Source organism: Podarcis muralis, chromosome 15 (assembly GCF_964188315.1).
Source record: "Podarcis muralis chromosome 15, rPodMur119.hap1.1, whole genome shotgun sequence".
Lineage (NCBI taxonomy): Eukaryota > Metazoa > Chordata > Lepidosauria > Squamata > Lacertidae > Podarcis > Podarcis muralis.
In genome coordinates, this window is record NC_135669.1 from 7463398 (window position 1) to 7485189 (window position 21792).

Below are 21792 nucleotides of genomic sequence, written 5' to 3' on the forward strand. Positions count from 1 at the left end.
GTCTGTGCGTCTTATGGAGCGAATGTGTGGTCCTTGGACCCGAATTGCCCAGGGGCAAAAAGCAGATCATGCTTTTTTTTCTGAAAGAGGGAAGTGGGTGTTGAAACAAAGCCGCTGATCGTTGCCGATCGGGGAGAGAGATAAGGGACACTAGAGATCAAGGAGGCTGCATGGGAGGGGGGGAGGTAAAGACAGCAAACTTGCAAAGGGGGGAAACAGGAAGACTAAAGCAATAAGGAGAGAAATTAGAAGAAAAGGAGGAGCAAAAAACTGCTCCAGCTAAGGAAAATACATTAAGGCAAACAAGAGGGAAGGAAGTGTTGAAAGGAAACAGCTGATCCGTGGGATTGGAAGAGAGATAAGGGACGCTAGCGGAGGCTGCCTGGGAGGGGGGAGGTAAAAGCCCATGGATCCTCAGGATTTTTACATTGGGTCACCCCAAATTCACCATCAGATCACATGCCTGTGGCCACAGCATGAACCACAAAAATCATACACCCACTGTTTCGTTCAGAATATTTTTTTTCTTGTTTTCCTCCTCTAAAAACTAGGTGTGTCTTATGGTCAGGTGCATCTTATGGAGCGAAAAATACAGTATTCCTGTCAGGGGCTCAGGAGCAGAGGCACAGGGGAGAGAGGAAATGGAGAGCGAAGGGGAAGAATCTGAGGGCAGCGGAGGGGAGAATGACAGTGACCCGAGAGATTCCATGAGCCTCTCCAGCGAATCAGAAGATTCCCAGAAGGGGGCGCCGATGGTCAGGGCAAGGGGGGTCCCAGGGGGGACGCACCAGAAGCAAGGGGCCAGCGGGGACTCCCAAAGCAGCAGCTGGAGATCAGGACCAGCTTCCCCACCAGAGCGTAGTGGGGGGGAAGAGTCCCATGTGTCAGGGCCAGCGTCTCCTCCAGCAGGGAGGGAAGAGGAGTCAGGGCTGACCACACCTCTATCGGAGAGTGGGGGAACGGAGGGGAGGTCCGACCCAGCTAGCATCATCGAAGGGGAAAGCAGTGACAGGAGCAGTGTAACGGTCAGGAGGAAGGTGGCCGGCTGGGCGCGCGCGCCAAGTTCAAATGTACAGGCGCGCGGGACAGCAGAAAACCCGGATTGGGAACCAGGTCCTAAAGCCCGCCGGAGGGAGGGGGAAGACTCAGGGGACTCAGCGTCAGAAGAGTCTAGGAAGGGCAAGACCCCAGCGGACAGGCAGACCCAGAGGAGGAAAGAGCAAAGGAAGAGGTGGAGCAAGGCTAGAGTCTTAAACTGGTGTCTGGGGGGAGGAGACTCAGACGGAGCTTCGGCGGTCTAGAGTTTGAGACGTAGAGCTGCGCGCCGCAGATGTAAAAGCGAAACTGAGCTTCAATAAAGACTGTTTTATATAACAACGAACTGGCGTTTTCCCAAAATGACACCCTCACAATCAAAGCTTGTGAATAGGCAATGAACTAGCGGGGGCGGGGGTTACACTTATGTGACTGGGGCCCTTTTGTGACAAAAGCGGTTCCTTCTGCTGGCTGCTGCCAGCACCACACAAAGTAGTGCGTTTCAGCTGTACCTAAAATGGGAGCTTCTCTGTGTACGGGCTCCTATTAGAAAACAAAGAGATACCTGCATTGCCGTTCTCATTTTTACATTACATGTCATTTTTGTCTCATGAATATTCCTTGCTGGAAATGGCCATGCAGTCATTTGAGATGAGTGTCGCTACAGAAATATAAATATAAATTATTTGTTGCAGATGCCACCCTGCAGAACGTTTTTATGCGGGGGGGGGGGGGGCGTTGGAGAGAGAGATTAGCATGGGAAGCAGAATTAACGAAGTGCGCCCTTTTGCTGGTTATGGTCTCCTGAGTGAGAAACAGCCTTCAAGCACTTTGCATACGTAATGCAAGATGGCAAGAAGTACATGTAGCACAAATTAACACCGTTGGAGCGTTTGATGAACATTTTAATGTGGAAGAGAACACTAATGCCTTTGCCTCGTTAGGCGCTGATGATAATGAAGAAGCCATAAGATAAAAGTAGGTTTTGGAATTTCTCCTGGGCTAATTCCGTCCCTCTGCAGCGACTGCTGTTGTAGAAGCTCACTCCTAATCTCTCTCTGCAAGTCTGAAGAAAGCCAATGTGCTTGGCTGTGGTGGGTTGTTGGCACAGCTTTTGTTCTGCTCCTGTTCACATAAGGATAAGAGTTCTTTTTAAAAGGGAAATACTTGTCCTGGGTATGAGAGGCAAGAAAACAGCAGATGCACTGAGGATGTGATATTAAATTCACTCTAAAAAAAGGGCTGTGGAATTTCATTATTACTAATGCTGCTGCTATTAAATTGGTGGTCCAGGAAGAGAGGGTGCTTTTGGTACTGCCCCACTCCTATGAAACCCTCTTCTTCCAGGGAGAGTGCAAGTATATTTCCCCCCCCCCCCAGAACTTTAATGCTCACATAAAGACCCCTCTATTTCAGATTCTTGCACTTCTATAGATATTTAATTGACTATAAAGTTTCACATGTTTTAAATGGTATTACAGTGGTACCTCAGGTTGCAGACGCTTCAGGTTACATACGCTTCAGGTTACAGACTCCGCTAACCCAGAACTAGTACCTTGGGTTAAGAACTTTGCTTCAGGATGAGAACAGAAATGCTCCATGCTCTGGTGGCACGGCAGCAGCAGGAGGCCCCATTAGCTAAAGTGGTGCTTCAGGTTAAGAACGGACCTGCGGAACGAATTAAGTACATAACCAGAGGTACCACTATATTATGTTGGTTTGATTAGAGGTTCTTCTGGACGACCTGTTTACCGCATTTACATGGATGTCATATGGTGTCTGCTCTTTACTATGCATTTGTTCTTATTTGCTTGTGGGGAAATTATATGATAATGAGCTTTCATCCTGATCTGCTTTCACAGATATACTGTGCCATCTCATCAATCGGTTGCTTATCTCACATATTTTAGGGCATTTCCCAGTCACTTCCCTAGGGGACAACATAGATTTGTTCCACCAAGCACATTAATCTGTTTTAATTGTGATGGCGCTGTGGTCTAAACCACAGAGTCTAGGCTTGCTGATCAGAAGGTCTGCAGTTCGAATCCCCGCAACGGGGTGAGCTCCCATTGCTCGGTCCCAGCTCCTGCCAACCTAGCAGTTTGAAAGCACGTCAAAGTGCAAGTAGATAAATAGGTACCGCTCTGGCGGGAAGGTAAACAGCATTTCCGTGCGCTGCTCTGGTTCGCCAGAAGCGGCTTAGTCATGCTGGCCACATGTACGCCAGCTCCCTCAGTCAGTAAAGCGAGATGAGCGCCGCAACCCCAGAGTCGTTCGTGACTGGACCTAATGGTCAGGGGGTCCCTTTACCTTTACCTTACATTTCTGATAAAATCCCTCTCACAAAACACTAACAATCCAGAGGTGGCAGAGTTTCTTATTATGGCTGGTTTTATAGGGGGTCTTTGGGGTGTGTGTGTGGAAAATAGTACATAGAAGCCACCTAGAGGGCAACTATCCTAAAAGGCAGGTTATATTTTAATGAAGAAATAAATACTATAAATAAAGTGCCTTGCAAGAAAGGCTGCAGTCAGGACCCCCCAATTTGGACAATATCTTTTATTGTGCAGATCTACTAAGCGTTTCTGTGCGCTGCTCTGGTTCGCCAGAAGCGGCTTAGTCATGCTGGCCACATGACCCAGAAGCTGTACGCCGGCTCCCTCGGCCAAGAAAGCGAGATGAGCACTGCAACCCCAGAGTCGGCCATGACTGGACCTAATGGTCAAGGGTCCCTTTACCTTTACTAAGGGAAAGCACGCAAGCAAATCTATACTTGATCATTCCAGTTGGAGCGCTCCAATTGGAGAATAGCCTCTTCTAAAGCAACTACTCTATTCCAAACTTAAAAATGGAAAGCGTAATGCTGGTGGTCAACAAAAGAGTCTTAAAGACTCTCTCAGGGCAAATCCAAAAAAATGTAATATAAACACAGACAATGGGGAAACACTGGCCTACAAGCACTCCAGTTGGAGAGCAGCCTTTACCAAAGGTGCCATGGACTTTGAAGACGCTCAAACTCAGGACGAAAGGGAGAAACGTGCTAAGAGGAAGGCACAGGATCAACTCCTGCTCGGAAACCTATGTCCCCACTGTGGAAGGACGTGTGGATCCAGAATTGGCCTCCACAGTCACTTACGGACACACACCATTAAGACCATATTCATGGAAGACAATCTTACTCGGCTATGAGTGATCGCCAAAGAAGATGATGGTCGGATTGCTGAATACAGAGGACTGCAATCAAATATGGTTAAAGTCCTTAGACTTCCTGATTTGATGACCTGCTCAACACCTGCCTGGCATCATCCTTGGAACCTTAGAAAAGGAAGGATATTTTTCTAATTAAAAGAAATAAAAACAGTAATTTCTTTTCTAATTAAAATAAATAAACAGTAGTTCAGCACACACACACAAACGACACAGGCAGTGATTCTGCTGCCAGTTATTGCCTGCATTTTAACTTAGTGGGAGACCAGTAACAAGTTCAAATAGGACAGGCTTGGGTGACAGGTAAGCACCTGAGAGCCATCCATTCTCCACCTGTACATCGTCTTGATTTAGAGATGTTAGACATCTTCAAACATCTAAAGGGCTGTCACAAGAAAGATGGAGCAAGCTTGTTTTCTCCTGCTCTGGAGCGTAGGACCTGAACCAATGGCTTCAAGTTACAAGATAGAAGATTCTGGCTAAACAGCAGGGAGAACTTTCTTGGAGGCTGTGAAGCAGAGGTTGGATGAACATCTGCCATGGATGCTTTGGTTGAGATGCCCCTGCATTGCTGGCGGTTGGACTAGATGACCCTCAAAATCCCTTCGAGCTCCACTAGTCTATGATTTTCTGAGATTAGAATGCCATTACGTATTAGAAAAACTGTAGAGAGAAAGAAGACAGAGGAACCAGCAGAGGGGGCTGGAGAACCAAAAGCTTGCTTAGACCTGAATCCGCCAAGGAAGAGAGTACAGTACACATTTGGAACACAGGAGGGATAAAGCCTGAACGTTTTCTCTCTCTTGCTTGCACACACTTTCTCTTGCACAGACCCTGTGTGCTAGGAATTCTTAGCTTGTCTTCTTATCCTCACTTGGCTCTGCTTGTTCAGGTCAGTAGAAAGAAAGAAAAAACTGCATGGTTTCCTATTTGCAACATATGCATGCCAAATTGATCCCAGGCAATAAGAGCATCCCCTCATTATTTTTATTTTCTCTCCTCATTTCAAGTTTGGGAGTCAATTAATAATATATTTTTTTAAGGAACTTGCTTAAAATGATGTCAAAGCTTTGTGGTGAGGTGTTGCAGCGTTATAGTGTCCATTTTGTTTTTAGAAACCTTGTTGGTAAAAAGTCTTCCAAAAGTTCAGAAAGTGAAGAATGCAGTTCAGAAATAGTGTTTCTGGCAAGTAGAAGCACTAGCTTCTGTAGGGGAGGAGGGGATGAAAATGAGAGTTTGCTTCCTTCCATTCATAGTACTCTGCTTTTGTCTTTTGGTGTTCCTTCTTAAGGTGGTGTGTGTATGTTTGGACAGAGGTTCAAAGTATGTGTTTTGTCCTCAATGGACCATGGAAAACAAAGGTTCTGGGTCTTAATGCTGCAATCATAGGCATGCACGCTTACTAAGGACAAGTGTTGTCCCATTGAAACCGAAAGGACTTACTTCTGAGTAAAGAAGTCTGAGACGGCACTGTAATCCATTCCCATGAATGAGTATAGCCACAAGGCGGCGGAGGTTTAGGACCAGAATTTTCCTTCTCCTAGATGAGGTACCTCCCAGACTGATGAGCCCCATGAGCACACTAAACTCAACAAAGCTTGCTTCTGGTAACCTTGTTCAGGATCAAGCTGGGGAAATATTTAATGTTCTTTCGGAAATGTTTTCTGAACAACCTCCTGTAGCTCACAGTGCTTCCGTTCTGAAAAGATTTTCATGACATTTATTAGGGGAGAAAGCAACAACATTCAGTAGCAGCTCAGCATGAGGTGGAAGGAAAATGTATTTCTTGGAGCTGCCTTCCGTAGGATTCTGTGCCCAGAGCAAAATTCTGTTTTCCATTTTATAAAATGAAGCCAAATTTAAGGATATGCTACAATATCATATGTGGCTGCTCTCTATAACTGTATGCATATTGAATAATGTAAAGCATGCCCACCTAGTTACTGTTTCAGTTAAAGTTGTTGCTGGCATCCATCTGTCTCAAGAGACAATGGAGTGTGCCAACGGGGGTGAAGTCAAACCTCTGGAGAATCACAGCGCCTGCTGTGGCTGCAGAGACAGGGAACCTGTAACTGCTGCCCCCATGTTGTTTTTGATGCATTAGCACCACCAAAGTGACCTCTCTGGGGTACAAGCCTGGGCAGTGCGTATGAAGGTCCTGGGTTGCCCAGACTAGAAGACCCCTCCTCTCAGCCTTGCTGATGTGGTCCAAAGGAACGGAAAGCAATAGGTTTGGCACCAGCTTGGCTGCAGGAGCTGCTGGAAGGAGGCATACAAGATTGCCATCCAATCGTCTTTAGGGACTCTGAATTTGTGTGGGGTTTCTGCTTAGCATTTTCTTCACCCAAAGATGTGCTGCAAGGCAGCAGTGGTGGAGCCATTCCCATGAATGAGTATAGCCACAAGGCGGCGGAGGTTTAGGACCAGAATTTTCCTTCTCCTAGATGAGCTACCTCCCAGACTGATGAGCCCCATCTGCCCCTCACTTCCCTCTACAGCAGGGGTAGGCAACCTAAGGCCCAGGGGCCGGATGCGGCCCAATCACCTTCTCACTCTGGCCCACAGATGGTCCAGGAATCGGTGTGTTTTCACATGAGTAGAATGTGTCATTTTATTTAAAATGCATCTCTGGGTTATTTGTGGGGCATAGGAATTCATTCATCCCCCCCCCAATATAGTCCGGCCCCCCACAAGGTCTGAGGGATGGTGGACTGGCCCATGGCTGAAAAAGGTTGCTGACCCCGGCTCTAAAGCATGTGTAGTAACCGCCTTCTTGACCGTTGGACTTAATCTCAGTCACGTTTGCTCAGTCCGCCAGAGCCTTTCTTCACCTACAGGAGAAGTCCTTCACTCACTGAGGGTTTGAGACCCATCGGCTACCCTCACCTGGTTTAGCCGGCCAGTTGAAGCTGTTCCTGGGGTGTGGCCATTGTCACATGCTGGCAGCTTCTAGGAGCCACAGGTGAGAGCTGAGTGCAGGGTGGGGGTCACAGGTGGTCAAACTACTACCCCAGGAAGAACACGACATCCCCCCCTTCCCTTAACATGCCATACAGCTCTAGTTAAAGTACTGTAGTGATAAAACAGCTAAAGGTTTTGTAAATGTGCCTGTAAAAGGCAGATACTTTCCTGCTGGACACTAAGAGTTTTATCCAACTAAGTTCTACTCAAAGCACACTCACTGAAATGAATGAATCTGTGGGGATCTCCTGGTTCACGCTGCCCCCAGATTGCATGCCTGGGGCAACAGCCCCCATGGCATTCCCCGCCCCACCTGGTGCATGATGTTGTGCATACGATGTCAGGAGACACTGCGCCTCCTCAATGTGGGGGCAAGTCAATGCCCCTGGCTTCAATTTTTGGAGTGGTTTAACAGTTGATTCCTCTTCCCAGCGATCTCCATAGTCTAACTGCGCACTATATGAAGAATTGCTTTCTTTGGTCTGTCCTGGATCTTCCAACATTCAGCTTCATTAAATGTCTGTGAGTCCTAGAGTTATGAGAGATGCAGGAAGGCATCTGTTTTATTTTATTCACAGGTGGAGTAGTAAAGTGCAGCGTGGTAAGAGGTAAAGCACTCTGTTTACTACCCCTTACTTTCTGTCTGATTCATTGATCTGTGCTCCTTTCCCCAAAGTATTTGTGCATTTTACATTCATTTATTGCTATGCAATGCAGGGACCACTGTGCCTCCCATTCAATAGATAGGAGTTTGTTTAACCATTTAAATGTTGGACAGATACACCCAATGGAAAAGGTAAAGGGACCTGTGACCATTAGGTCCAGTCGTAACCAACTCTGGGGTTGCGGCGCTCATCTCGTTTTATGGGTCGAGGGAGCTAGTGTACAGATTCCGGGTCATGGGGCCAGCATGACTAAGCCGCTTCTGGCAAACCAGAGCAGCGCACGGAAACGCCGTTTACCTTCCCGCTGGAGCGGTACCTATTTATCTACTTGCACTTGGCATGCTTTCGAACACCCAATGTAGGTGGTCCTAATTGGCAGCTGCCAAGCAGCCTTCAAAGGCAGTCTCACATAGGACTCATTGCAGTAGTCTAATCTGGAGGATGCCAGAGCATGGATAGCTCTCATGAAAGGGATTCCCTGTTGCTGGGCTCTCTTGTGAACACGCTGAATCTATGAGCACTGCCAAACTGTCAACACTTCTCAGGGGCAGACAAACTGGGGAAGGGCCATGGCTCAGTAGCAGAACACATCAGTAGCATGCCAGGCTCTGGCATCTCTTGTCTGAAACCCTGAAGACTTGTGGGCAGTGGGCAGGGCTGGCTCAAGATGTTTTGCTGCCTGAGGCAAAGGCCACAATGGCGCCCTTCCCAAAGGCACATACAGATTGACAGTTGTATTTTACCCCAGTACTGGTGAAAGGAAAATACCTTTCATTGTGCTGGAGGGCAGCAGCCTAGCATAGTGGGTACAGGGCAGACCACATGGCACTCATGGCTGTCTCCTCCCTGTCCCTCAGCCCCTGCTGTCCGAGGCAGCTGCCTCACTTTGCCTCATTATAGGGCTGGCCCTGGCAATTTGTGCAGATAGTACTGAACTAGATGGGCAAATGGTCTCACTTTTGTGTAGGCAGCTTTTTATGTTCATATGCCCACCAGCAGTATCTCTGTCTTAGTCAGATTGAGCTTCACTTTATTGCCTCACATCTAGTCCCTTTATCTACTTACAGGCTCCTATCAAATTTTATCCTTAACGCTGTGAAACAGATCTGAAAGACAGCAACTCATAGAAAAGGCACCCTGTGTGCTTCATAGCTGAGCCTTTGGGTAATGTTCAACTAACCTGTGCCATCTGCGCAAGGATTTCTGCTTGCGCAGTGGGCTTCACCTCTCTCCTCCCCTCACGTACACCTTATACCCTCCCCAACTCTGCTCCAAATGGTTGGGGGAACCCTTAGAACAGATTTAGTGGGGTGCTGGGAAAGAACATTCCACTATACAAGCAGAAATCCTTGGGTTCACCTAGCGCTACTTGACAAAATAAAAAAAGTTACACCGTAATAAAAGGTAACGGTTATTTTTGCTGCTGTTTTGCCTTAAGAGCTCTCAGAGAGCTGCCTCCACTTTAGGGATGAGAGAGAAATTTAATTCCATTTGCATTTAAAGGAGAGCATACCTGATTAGCACTTTCCAAAGAATAGCTGCGGTGCATTTCTCCAAGCAAGTATGGTAATGTGTGCATATACTAGGGTAACGTGTGCATATAAATGCATATATCCATGGAAATAACATGCAAAATGCATTCTACTAGGGGGAAATTGCTTTGCAAAAATGTGCATACTGGGATAAATTTGCAGTACAATGCTGTTGAATTTTCACCAGACTTTCTTTTAAAATCACAAACTGATGTCAAAATGTAGAGAACTGAACTTGTGGTTTGAAAAATGGTAAGCCGAAATGGACAGATTTACACACCCCTACTTCACAGTGGGATGCTTCCTGCCAAACTACAATTGCTTTGTGGCAAAATCCTGAAGCTCTCCGTCTAACATCTCTCTGGGCTTGTCATGCCTTTAGCATGTTTTCCAGTTTGCTTGTCTTTAGGGGAAAGCTGTTTACCCGATTCCTTGTCATTCTAAACCTCCTTTTCCCCACTTCCTTCCCTATCTTATCTCTCAGACACCAGTGGAACCAGTCATTCCCCTGAAAAGTACCGTAGTAGAAATGCTGCAATTTTGGAACACAAGAGCCAAATAATGAAGAAGCAATGGAGGCAACCCAGAAGAAAATGGAAAGGCATCAAAGTGGGCGAGGATATATTATAGCTTAATGGGTGTAAGTGAGTCAAACTTGAAAGCATTTCATCCTGCCCTGCAAGCTGTGAATGCTACAGAAACAAGCTCTTCAAAGGATAGCCTGTGAATACAGATTTGCATGAGAAATAGAAGATGTCTTCTGGCACCAGGCAAGCTAAACCCAGTATTCCTTTTGTGCAATAGAGACATCAGCCTTTCATCCCTGAACAAAATAAAGCAGTCAGTCATCCAGGGCCCTGTGCACACAGGGTGGCCCCAAAGCCAACTTCAGAAGACTTGCTTCACTGCAGTTCCATCCTCCCTGTGTTTTTAAGTGCAGTCCCTGGTTGCTACCAACTGATGGAATCCGCTGGTCGCTGGGACCATGGCCCGTCCAACGGCAGCACCTATGAGGTTGAGCTCAGAAACGGCTCCAATTCCACTTCTCAGTTTACCGGCGTGCAGATGATCCAGTCTTTCAAGCCTCTGATCATCCCCTGCTACACTTTGGTTGTGCTGGTGGGCATTTTTGGGAACTATCTCCTCCTCCACGTTATCTGTAAGACTAAGAAGATGCACAATGTCACCAACTTCTTCATTGGAAACCTGGCCTTTTCTGACATGCTGATGTGTGCAACCTGTGTCCCTTTTACTCTAGCATATGCCTTCAACCCCCAGGGATGGGTCTTTGGGAAGTTCCTGTGCTATTTTGTGTTCCTGATGCAGCCCATGACGGTATATGTGTCCGTCTTCACCCTCACGGCTATCGCAGTGGACAGGTAACTGCTTCCTGAATGATTGATCCAGATTTGGAACCCCTATCCCCATTCCCATCCTTGCTCCCAGACCACTGCATCTTTTGATAGCTCCAGATTGCTCCAGGTCAGGGGTCAGCAAACTTTTTCAGCAGGGGGTCGGTCCACTGTCCCTCAGACCTTGTGGGGGGGGGGGGCGGACTATATTTTTAAAAATGAATGAATGAATGAATTCCTATGACCCACAAATAACCCAGAGATGCATTTTAAATAAAAGGACACATTCTACTCATGTAAAAACACGCTGATTCCCGGACCGTCCGTGGACCGGATTTAGAAGGCGATTGGGCCGGATCCGGTCCTCAGGTCTTAGTTTGCCTACCCATGCATTAGTACTTTTCAGAAGGACTCACATTCAGCTACTGCTTTGACAGAAGGCTGTTCGTCATCAATCACAAATGTTTTCCATCAACGTTCTGCACTTTTGTTGCAGCCCAGTGGGTTGCATCTTAAACTCGTCTTTTCATTAAAGAGATGTAATTACCTTCGGGAGGAAATCCAGCTGAGCCTTTTCTCAACAAGTTGGGGAAATGAGCTCTACACGAAGTGGCAGAGGCTCCCCAAGGTTTCAGGTGGGAGCTTTCCCTAGCCCTACTTGCAAATGTGAGAGATTGAAGTTGGGACCAGGGCCATACCATCCCATTCTGCCACCTGAGGCGAAACAGGAAGGTGCTGTCCCCCTGCTGCCCGCCTGCCAACGCCTCACTTACCAGGGTCGCATGGCAGTGACTTTCGGCAAGATCTCCCTGTGTAATTCTCATGAAATCTCACATGAGCTCTGTGAGATCTTGCAAGATCTTGCTGGAAGCCACCACCACTGCTGCTTCTCCTCACTTCTTCTGCATCGCTGCCAAGAGCAGCCACACAGGGTTCCATTGCCTGAAGCAGCTGTCTCAATCCACCTCATAGGCCCTGCCTGGGACCTTCTGCAACCTTGTGAAGCCTGCGCTGTAACCCCTGAGCTGCAGCTCCTCAAGATGATTGCAAACGAGCTCATCTCTTTCCTAGGTTTTGTGCTCCGCAGATGCCCTACTGATTTAACTTGACCAACCCAAGGGACGTTACAGGGCAGCAGACATTAAGTGGGTACTTTCTCCTGCTGTCTTTCCAATTTGGGACCAAACCACAAAGACATCGCTGGCTGCTTGCCGTTCCCACTTTGTGAACCATCTTCCCTCAGTACCTCACAGTTGCCCTTTCCCACTGCGGGACCATCAGGCTCTCATCATGTTTCTAACTTGTGACGAGCCAAGTAGGCGAACAAGCTAATTTCGTCCCCACTCTTCTCCCCAGGTGGGTCTAGTTGAGCCAACAGGGTAAGACAGGGTAAGAGAATGGTGCCTATTTGAGCTGCCGCTGAGTTTTCTCAGCAATCAAAGAAGGAAGTCTTTGCCTGCTAGGGCTTTGGGGTATTTTTGCACTGCTGGGTATAATTTCCAACCTCTGGTTAATGTTATGATAGTTTATTTGCTGCAGAGAAACAAATTGTTCAGGTGGCTGAATGTAGTTTTTCTCTTTGAAAAGCAGGACAGTGATGTAAAAGCTAACGGGGGGGGGGGCATGGATATCTTTCTGATAGGATGTTTCCATGGCAACATAAATCTAGTAGGCAATGGTAATATAGGAAGCTGCCATTTATGGACCACTGGTCCACCCGGCTCAGTGCTGTCTACACTGACTGGCAGTGACTCTTTGTGGCCTCGTCCAAACAGTACACTTAAAGCATTGTTGTTGTTGTTGTTGTCTAGCCGTTTAGTTGTGTCCGACTCTTCGTGACCCCATGGACCAGAGCACGCCAGGCACTCCTGTCTTCCACTGCCTCCCGCAGTTTGGTCAAACTCATGCTGGTAACTTCGAGAACACTGTCCAACCATCTCCTCCTTTGTCGTCCCCTTCTCCTTGTGCTCTTTCCCAACATCAGGGTCTTTTTCAGGGAGTCTTCTCTTCTCATGAGGTGGCCAAAGTATTGGAGCCTCAGCTTCACGATCTGTCCTTCCAGTGAGCACTCGGGGCTGATTTCCTTCAGAATGGATCGGTTTGATCTTCTTGCAGTCCATGGGACTCTCAAGAGTCTCCTCCAGCACCAGAATTCAAAAGCATCACTTCTTCGGCGATCAGCCTTCTTTATGGTTCAGCTCTCACTTCCATACATCACCACTGGGAAAACCATAGCTTTTACTATACGGACCTTTGTTGGCAAGGTGATGTCTCTGCTCTTTAAGATGCTGTCTAGGTGATGCTCCTTTAAGAGCCATGGCTCCCCCTAAGAATTCTGGGGACTGTAGTTTGCTAAAGCTGCCGAGAGTTCTTGGGAGATCCCTGTTCCCCACAAAGAACTACAATTCCCATGGTTCCCCAAGAAAAGGGATTGACAGTTCAAATACTCTGAGAATTGTAGGTTACAACAGCCCGAGATTATTTTAAAACACGATTAAAGAGCCTGTGTGAATAAAAGTGTCTTCGCCTGGCACTGAAAAGACCAGGCACCATAGGCAAGCATCTTTGGAGAAGCTATTCTATAGCCAGGGTGCCACTACAGAACACATACATGCAGGTGTGTGTGTTTGGGGAAGCTGGATGCACTTGCTCTGGGCCTTAGAGGGCGAAGCCGGCCCTCCAGCACTGAGCTGTAGCCCCATTCTCAGCATGGTGCATGCAAAGTCTGTGCCAGGGGACAGCTAAGCCCAATAGGCCTGGAGCGCATGGAGATTGCGCCCTCAATTGCACCAAGGAATGCTCTGCAACACATGTGTTCTTAGGCAGATGGGTGCATGTGTAAAAAGGTTCCCTAAGGTCAAGAAGCCTGGGCTCCACCTGACACAGGCAGATACAGGGACGCTTTTCTTCTCCCCTCTCACTGAGCTCGTTGAAGTTCCAAAGGGCTTCAAGGCACATTTTGACTTTATCTCTCAAAGCCCAAGCTTTAGCACACTTCATAGGGGGCGGGGGGGGGGACACATCTGGAAAAGTCAGATCTAAAGGAGTGTTCTGGGTGGTTGGTGAGTTTCTGGAGAGGCTGGTAGGAACCCTTCTGTGCAATACCTGTCTTCCTGCTGAATGGAAATAAAAGTCTATGTTACTTCATTCCCCCACAATAGCTACTTTCCCACGTGACTTAATTCAGCAACGAGGCTTCTGATGGAGTAATTGCTGTTCCTGAGGAGTGGAGCTTTTGTGGGGTGGAAGTCTGTAATTTGCATCACCAGCTTTGCCTTGTGACAGTCCTTTCTTGTTTAATTAACTTGCATAGAAATGGAATATTATTGAAATCAAAGCAAGGGGAACAGTATGTTTGACTAAATACATCGGCCTTCTGCTGCTTTTGTGTGCAGCCCCAGAATTTTCTGGGGCTGATCATTAGCCATTTGCTAGGGACGCGGGTGGCGCTGTGGGTAAAACCTCAGTGCCTAGGACTTGCCGATCGCATGGTCGGCGGTTCGAATCCCTGCGGCAGGGTGCGCTCCCGTCGTTTGGTCCCAGCGCCTGCCAACCTAGCAGTTCGAAAGCACCTCCAGGTGCAAGTAGATAAATAGGGACCGCTTACCAGCGGGAAGGTAAACGGTGTTCCGTGTGTGCTGCGCTGGCTCGCCAGATGCAGCTTGTCACGCTGGCCACGTGATCCGGAAATGTCTGCGGACAGCGCTGGCTCCCGGCCTACAGAGTGAGATGAGCGCACAACCCTAGAGTCTGGCAAGACTGGCCCGAACGGGCATGGGTACCTTTACCTTTACCTAGTACTCTTAGTGTTTCTGGTGGTTCTTGCTGAACTGCAATATTGCCAGTGTTGCTCTAAGACAGAAACCATTTATGGCCCATGCCAGGGATGGGTGGGGGTGGAGAACTCAACCAGGATCTGAGTATAGAAAGAGCTGTCAAAGACGTCCAACATGGTGCAAGTGCTGTTTGGAGAAGGCAGCCAGCAACTATAGTTCTGCACCTGCATCCCTGAAAATAGGCCCCATTGAACTCAGTAGGATGGTTTCCCAAGTAGACATGTGTAAGACATGGAAGGGGTTTTGCGGCTCACAGTGAGCATGCTGCATGAACCAGAGAATGTACTCGAGATTGCTGTTGCATTTGTCTCTGACTCTTCCTCCAAGTTGCTCAAGACATAGGACATAGAATTACAGAGTTGGAAGGGACCTTGGGGATCATTCATTGTGGCTGATGGCCTTGTGAACTGTGTCGGCAGCATAGATTATGGTAGGATAGCAAGCTTTTGAGAATTCTTTGTCAGGAAGGGAGACCATGCTGCCCTACCTTTTTACAAAAATACATTTTTATTGTTGTTGTTGTTGTTGTTGTTGTTGTTGTTGTTGTTGTTATTAGTTTATTTGCCACTTAATTATTATCAACATTATTTATTCAGTTTATTAGTGGCTTGACATATAAGGAGTCTCCAAGAAACTTACAAAATTTTAAGAGCAGAAAGCATACCTTAAAACCAGGAAAAAAAGAATGCTACAATAAAAGCCATGCAATAATCTATAAAACAGACCCAATAAATCAGTAATATATGCCAAAACAGGCTTCTAAGCAGTTTACAAAATATAAAAACCAGTTACATAAATGTTCAATTGTAAGCATCAATCCCATTGAGATTTTAAAAGATGCATATATAAAATACAAAATTAAAACAATCCCATTACAGTGGTACCTCGGGTTACAGACGCTTAAGTTTACAAACTCCACTAACCCAGAAATAGTACCTCGGGTTAAGAACTTTGCTTCAGGATGAGAACAAAAATTGCGTGGCGGCAGCGGGAGGCCCCATTAGCTGAAGTGGTGCTTCAGATTAAGAACAGTTTCAGGTTAAGAACGGACCTCCAGAACGAATGAAGTTCTTAACCTGAGGTACCACTGTAAAAGAATTAAAAAAGGAGAATCTGCAAGGGAAGCCAGGCTGCTCTCCTGTAGGCAGGCTCCCTCTGGTTTGAGGTTGCAGCTGTTGGCCACTGATCTTAAGTATCCTTAACCATAAGGAGCTATCCTCTCTCTCATTGGAGCTGGGGGGGGGGGGCATAGCTCAGTGGCGGTGAATCTGCTTTGCAGGTAGAAGATCCCTGGTTAAGTCCCCAGGGGGTCCAGGAAGGAGTGGGAAAGACCCATGCCCCAAACACTGGATAGTCACTGCCTGTCAGAGTAGACAGTACAGAACTAGATGGACCAATGAACTGCCTCAGGATAAGGCAGTTTCATTCATATACAGTCATACCTCGAGTTACAGACCGCTGAAACCCGGAAGTACTGGAATGGGTTACTTCCGGGTTTCGGCGGTTGCGCATGCGCAGAAGCGCTAAATCGCTATACTCCAACTCCCATCCTCCCTGTCCTTTGGCTGTGGTTGATGGGAGTCCAATGATATCCGGAGGGCTTTCGTAAGAGAAAGCAGCAGGAGGGATGTCACTGTCTTTCCTCTCGTCTCTTCCCTAGGTACTACACCACTGTGCACCTCCTTAAGAAGCGCATTTCCTTTACTACCTGCGTGTACATCATCGGTGGGATCTGGCTGCTCTCAGGTGCCTTGGTGGCCCCAGCTATTGCCCACACCTACCATGTGGAGTTCCAGAAGGAAGGCTTTGCCATCTGCGAGGAGTTCTGGATGGAAGAGGGGAAAGAGCGCCTGGTCTATGCCTACAGCACCTTGATCATCACCTACATCCTCCCCCTCTCGGCTGTCTCCCTCTCATACATCTGCATCACCATTAAGCTGAAGAACCGCGTTGTGCCTGGCCACCCGACGCAGAACCAGGCGGAGTTCGACCGCCTGCGGAAGAGGAAGATCTTCCGCCTGCTTGTGCTGGTGGTGGCCGCCTTTGCCATCTGCTGGCTCCCCATCCACGTCTTCAACGTCCTCCGTGACATTGACATCAACCTCATCAACAAGGACTACTTCCTTCTGATCCAGCTGCTCTGCCACTGGTTTGCCATGAGCTCTTCCTGCTGCAACCCCTTCCTCTATGCCTGGCTGCACGATCGCTTCCGAAGTGGATTGAAAGAGGTGTTCACCTTCAAGCAGAAGATCATGCCCACCAATAACTGTGTAGCGGTCAGCGTAATGCTCTGACATGCTGGACTTGGAGGAGGATCCATGGCAGTTAGTTGGTGGGGGGGGGAATAGTTGTTCTTAGCTCATAAGATTTGCACTCTCTAGCCCACCAAAGCTCAGTCTTATGAACTGGAAGAGCGAAGCCTCTTGAGCAAAAAGTCCACCGCCTCTGTAGGAGAAAGGTTCTCCTAGAGAAGACCCTAAAAGCACCCAATTATTTTTCCATCTCTCCCTCTTTCATACACATGTGTGCATGCACACACACACAAACATACACACAGACAGAATCTGCAATGAGATGTTGCAATATGGAGTGGTTCTGTTCAGGCTGCCAGCCAGCCGGGCATACCATTTTCCAGAATATTCCATTTCATCCCTGCTTCTTCATTTTTGAGCATGTTCAGTCCTCATTGGACTGTTGTGAGGGAGGGGAGACCTTTTTTGGGGAGGGGATAATTCTTTAGGTGCTGTTTTGAGTCCATTATTAATATATACAATGATCTATTAGTATACACACACATGATGGTGATGGCAGGTGAGACTCTGCAACGTGAAGCGCTCCCGTTTAGAGTCAGCCAGGCCCTTGTCCATCCAATTCCCTCTCCCCCATTTCCTTACCCTTCCCAAACAGTCACACAGCATTCTGTGGCAACTGAGAATGCTGAATTCTCCTCAGGCTATTGGACCAGGTGACCCCTGGGGTCTATTCCAGCCCTACAAATCTGTGATTCTATTTTCTATGGGCCCTTGAACCCTTATATTTCCAAATAAATAAAAATTACTTCCAGTAGCACCTTAGAGACCAACTAAGTTTGCTACTGGTATGAGCTATCGTGTGCATGCACACTTCTTCAGATACCAATGCACACGAAAACTCATACCAGTAACAAACTTAGTTGGTCTCTAAGGTGCTATTGGAAGGATTTTTTAAAAAATTTTGTTTCAACTACAGCAGACCAACACGGCTACCTACCTGTAACCTTATATTTCCAGTTCATTGCATGCTGTGCCATTTGCACAAAAATGCTTTGGCTCATGTTTTAAGTAGAGATAGGTAGCCGTGTTGGTCTGCCATAGTCAAAACAAAAAAAATTCCTTCCAGTAGCACCTTAAAGACCAACTAAGTTAGTTCTTGGTATGAGCTTTCGTGTGCATGCACTTCATTCTTCAGATGAAGAAGTGTGCATGCACACGAAAGCTCATACCAAGAACTAACTTAGTTGGTCTTTAAGGTGCTACTGGAAGGAATTTTTTTTGTTTTAAGTAGAGTTTCTCTTGAAAATTCCCAATATACTACCTGCTATAATCACACAACTAATCTTAGGGCTTTACAAAATAATCCCATTTTCCTTTAGGCTTCAACAGCCGTGTGCCGCCTTTAATATTTCCAGCTCTTTCCCACATCCTGCAGATGCAGCATAACTTGATTTTCATCCTCTCTGGGAATGTGTGATTGCTCTTACTACATTCTAATCAGATTACAGCCAACATAAACACCTCACTTCTGAAGCAGTCCAGCCGTAATGACGTACGTTCCACTGCTTTTGACTCATCCCTCCCTTTCCACGGAACACAATTTACAAAAGTGTTGATATCTTTGCTAGAGCAGGTACTGGATGTCAGAAGGACAAAGGCATGAAAGGATGGCTCTCTTTCAGCCCTCCCACAGGGCAACCGTTAAAACATGCTGGATGAATTCTGATTGCTTCAGGGGCATTCACAGAAAAGATAATTGTAGATGTTGCTGCTTAGATCCTTGTAAACGTAAGTAGAGCCCTGCTGGGTCAGAGCAAAGAGCCATCTAGTGCAGTTTCCTGTTCCCAAAGTGGCCAAACCACATGCCCATGAGCAAGACATAAGAATATCCTGCTCATGTTCCCCAGCCACTGGTTTTCAGAGGCATGCTGTGTCAGATGCTGGAGATGGTAGACAAGGGGGGGGGGGGGTAGGTATTGAGAGCCTTATCTTTTATAAATTTGTCTAAGCGTTTCTTGTTGTTAAATTAGGGTAGAAACATGGAACTGCAGGAGAACCCATGGATTGGAAGACAAGAAGGGCTCCATCCAGCTCAGTACTGTTTACACCAAGGAACAGGGAAGCTGTGACCCTCCAGATATGGCTGGAGTGCCACTCCTATGCTCCTTAATGGGCATCCTGGCTGGAGCTGATGGGAGTTAGACTCCAATAACATCTGGAGGGGCACTACTAATTGGTAGTGGCTCTCCAGGGTTTCAGACAGGAAGTCTCTCCCAGCCCCTATCTGGAGATGCTGAGGACTGTGTTCTACTATTGGGCTATCATAGGCACCAACTCTATGGGGCTAAGGACAGCTCAGCCACCCCCAGTATGCGGGGATAGGGCTGAGCCCCCGCAACCTTGAGGGGCTGGGCCCTGCCGGGTCTCCCCGCAGCAGCAGAGGGCCTTGTTGGGCCTCACAGGCTCATCCTGACGCATGTGATGCCACAGTCTGTGTCACACACATGATGTCATGTGTATGCCCACAGTGGTGGAGGAGCAGCCTGTGGGAGTGGGTGGGTTCCTAGCCACTCTGAGCCAGAGGTGTGATTTTTGTACCCCCCTGGGCCTGCGGTTCTTGGCAGGGGCCAAACCCCTAGGTACACTCCTGGTAACTAGAATCAAGCCAAGCTTTGTTTTCTGTGCTTCTAGAAGGTAGATTTATTAAATGAGGGAGTACATTAGCACACACCAATCATTTAATGCATCCCCCAAAGAATCTTGGGATGGGTAGTTAAGAGTTCTGGGAACTGAAGTTCTGGAAGGAGTAAGCTGCCATTCCTAGGATTCTTGGGGAGGAATGTGCTTTAAATGTATGGTGTGTACACAGTGAAAGCTTTGACCTCTATGAGGTTAGCCCACCCAAATCTAAGATCTAATCCAGGAGGTATTTAGCTCTCTCTGCAAAGATGCTAAATAGGCTCTGAGCAATTTTAACAGAAAGGGGCTTAATAAAAAGATAACCGTGTTTATTTATTTTAGATATTTATTGGTCACCTTTCCAGGTAATGGCCATTGGAAGTGACTTACAGAATATATATTACCCTCAATAAAACAACTAGAAAACTATCAATTCCCTCCCAAAGCAGCTACCAAGTCTCTGCTAACCAACTCATTCTTTCTGTGTCTCATTTGTGATCCGGTTCTTTGCATATTCAATACATAAAGAATACGCAGAGAAGTGGTTCTTATATATTAACCAAAGGTCTGTTTTAAGCTAGTTGAAAAGAACTGCCAGTGGGTCTGGATTTTGTCACTTCATACTGCTGCCTGTGTCTCCGCTGTACGTGGCTAAGGTCTCCCACTCCAGGCAGCCTTCAGGCAGGGTCAGTGCATTATAAAGGAGCCACATGGAGGCTAATTGCTTTGCGGTCTCTGATGATAATGAGATGGATGCCCTGAGCATGAAGCAGAAGGCATAAACACAGAGGATCTGCTAATTGCTTTGTTTTTGCAGTGTTTTTTTCTTTTAAGCACCCTTGCGCAAGCAAGCTACATTCTCCTCTTGAGTATCCTGCTCCAAGCGTCACAGGAATGGTGGCTTATATTTGCACATTTCAGAGATGAAAATGGAGAGGCTCTTATACACCTGTGTTCACAGCTTGAGGGCGCCTCTCTATTACATGTTGCTGAAGACTCTCTCTATTCTGCAAGAACCTGCCCTGTACTGGCTTCAGAAGAATCGTGGGTTAGCGGAGTGAACTGTACCTTAAGAATGTTTAATAGAACTTAATTTTTAACTGCTATCTGAATTTGGGTTGTTTGGGCAGAAAGCGAGTAGCTCAGTCAGTAAAAAGGTAAAGGGACCCCTGATCATTAGGTCCAGTCGTGACCGACTCTGAGGTTGCGGCGCTCATCTCGCTTTATTAGCCGAGGGAGCTGGCGTACAGCTTCTGGCGAACCACAGCAGCACATGGAAACGCCGTTTACCTTCCCGCCTGAGCGGTACCTATTTATCTACTTGCACTTTGACATGCTTTTGAACTGCTAGGTTGGCAGGAGCAGGGACTGAGCGACAGGAGCTCACCCTGTCGCAGGGATTCGAACCGCCGACCTTCTGATCGGCAAGTCCTAGGCTCTGTGGTTTAACCCACAGCGCCACCCGTGTCCCTAGCTCAGTTAATACAGCATCCTAAATCTCAGGATTGTGGGTTTGAACCCCACGTTGGACAAAAGATTCCTCTGTTGCAGGGGGTTGAAGGGGGATGATCCTCGTGGCCCCTCGCAACTCTACAATTCTAGGATTCTAGGACACATCGTCCTATTTGTACACCAGCCCCCAGCCCAATAAAGAATATTGCTGGGCTGATGAGTTATGAACACCTCCCAGCCACTCCCAGAGGAAATGTATCAAAAAAACAAGGATGCAAATGGCATGAAATTTGCATGTGCTAATTGGTATCTATTGATGCTAATGCATATCTAATGATTTAGATCTATCTATGGTTCACAAATGATGACTGTAATTTGGAGAGAAATATAATGCATCTCATCATAGTGGGGAAGACTGACCAGGTGCCTGCTCACTGTGGGTGGGCAGCTTTGAGGCCCCCATTCTCCCTTCTTGTGGTTTATCTTAAAACTGAGCTTATGATGGGCATTTCACTGCATATATACAGTGACCACCTATCCCATTATTGCAGACTCCAGAGTTAGTCAATGGGGTGTTCTCCAGGTGTTGCCTCCTCAGCCCCAGCCAACAAGGCCAATGGTCAGGGAAGATTAGAGTTGTAGTTGCACAAAATCTGGAAGGCACCACACTCCAAGATCTCAGGGACAGTGAGGTCCTTCCCAGTACCATTTCCCGGGTTCTTCTTAAGTGGAAATGCCATGAACAAGAACCCAGGGCTACCTGCATACAAAACATGTACTCTACCACTGAGCTATAAACTGTAACTTGGACTGGTTCTCAA

The 21792-nt window shown here is 47.2% G+C and overlaps 1 protein-coding gene across 1 annotated transcript; it reads left to right on the plus strand.

The window, feature by feature from the left end:
• The first annotated feature begins 4990 nt into the window (after window positions 1-4990).
• LOC114585968 (prolactin-releasing peptide receptor-like) lies at window positions 4991-17733 on the plus strand. The gene is made up of 3 exons (XM_028708893.2): window positions 4991-5134; window positions 9885-10779; window positions 16249-17733. Exons 2-3 carry the CDS (start codon window positions 10361-10363, stop codon window positions 16880-16882), a joined length of 1053 nt encoding a protein of 350 aa, XP_028564726.2. The 5' UTR covers window positions 4991-5134; window positions 9885-10360; the 3' UTR covers window positions 16883-17733.
• The last annotated feature ends 4059 nt before the right edge of the window (window positions 17734-21792 follow it).

What these genes read in the sequence shown, in the direction of transcription:
- LOC114585968 (XM_028708893.2), top strand. Translation starts at nt 10,361, where the DNA reads ATGGAATCCGCTGGTCGCTGGGACCATGGCCCGTCCAACGGCAGCACC. An exon ending in ACGGCTATCGCAGTGGACAG is followed by an intron (nt 10,780 to 16,248) that starts GTAACTGCTTCC and finishes TCTCTTCCCTAG; the next exon opens with GTACTACACCACTGTGCACC.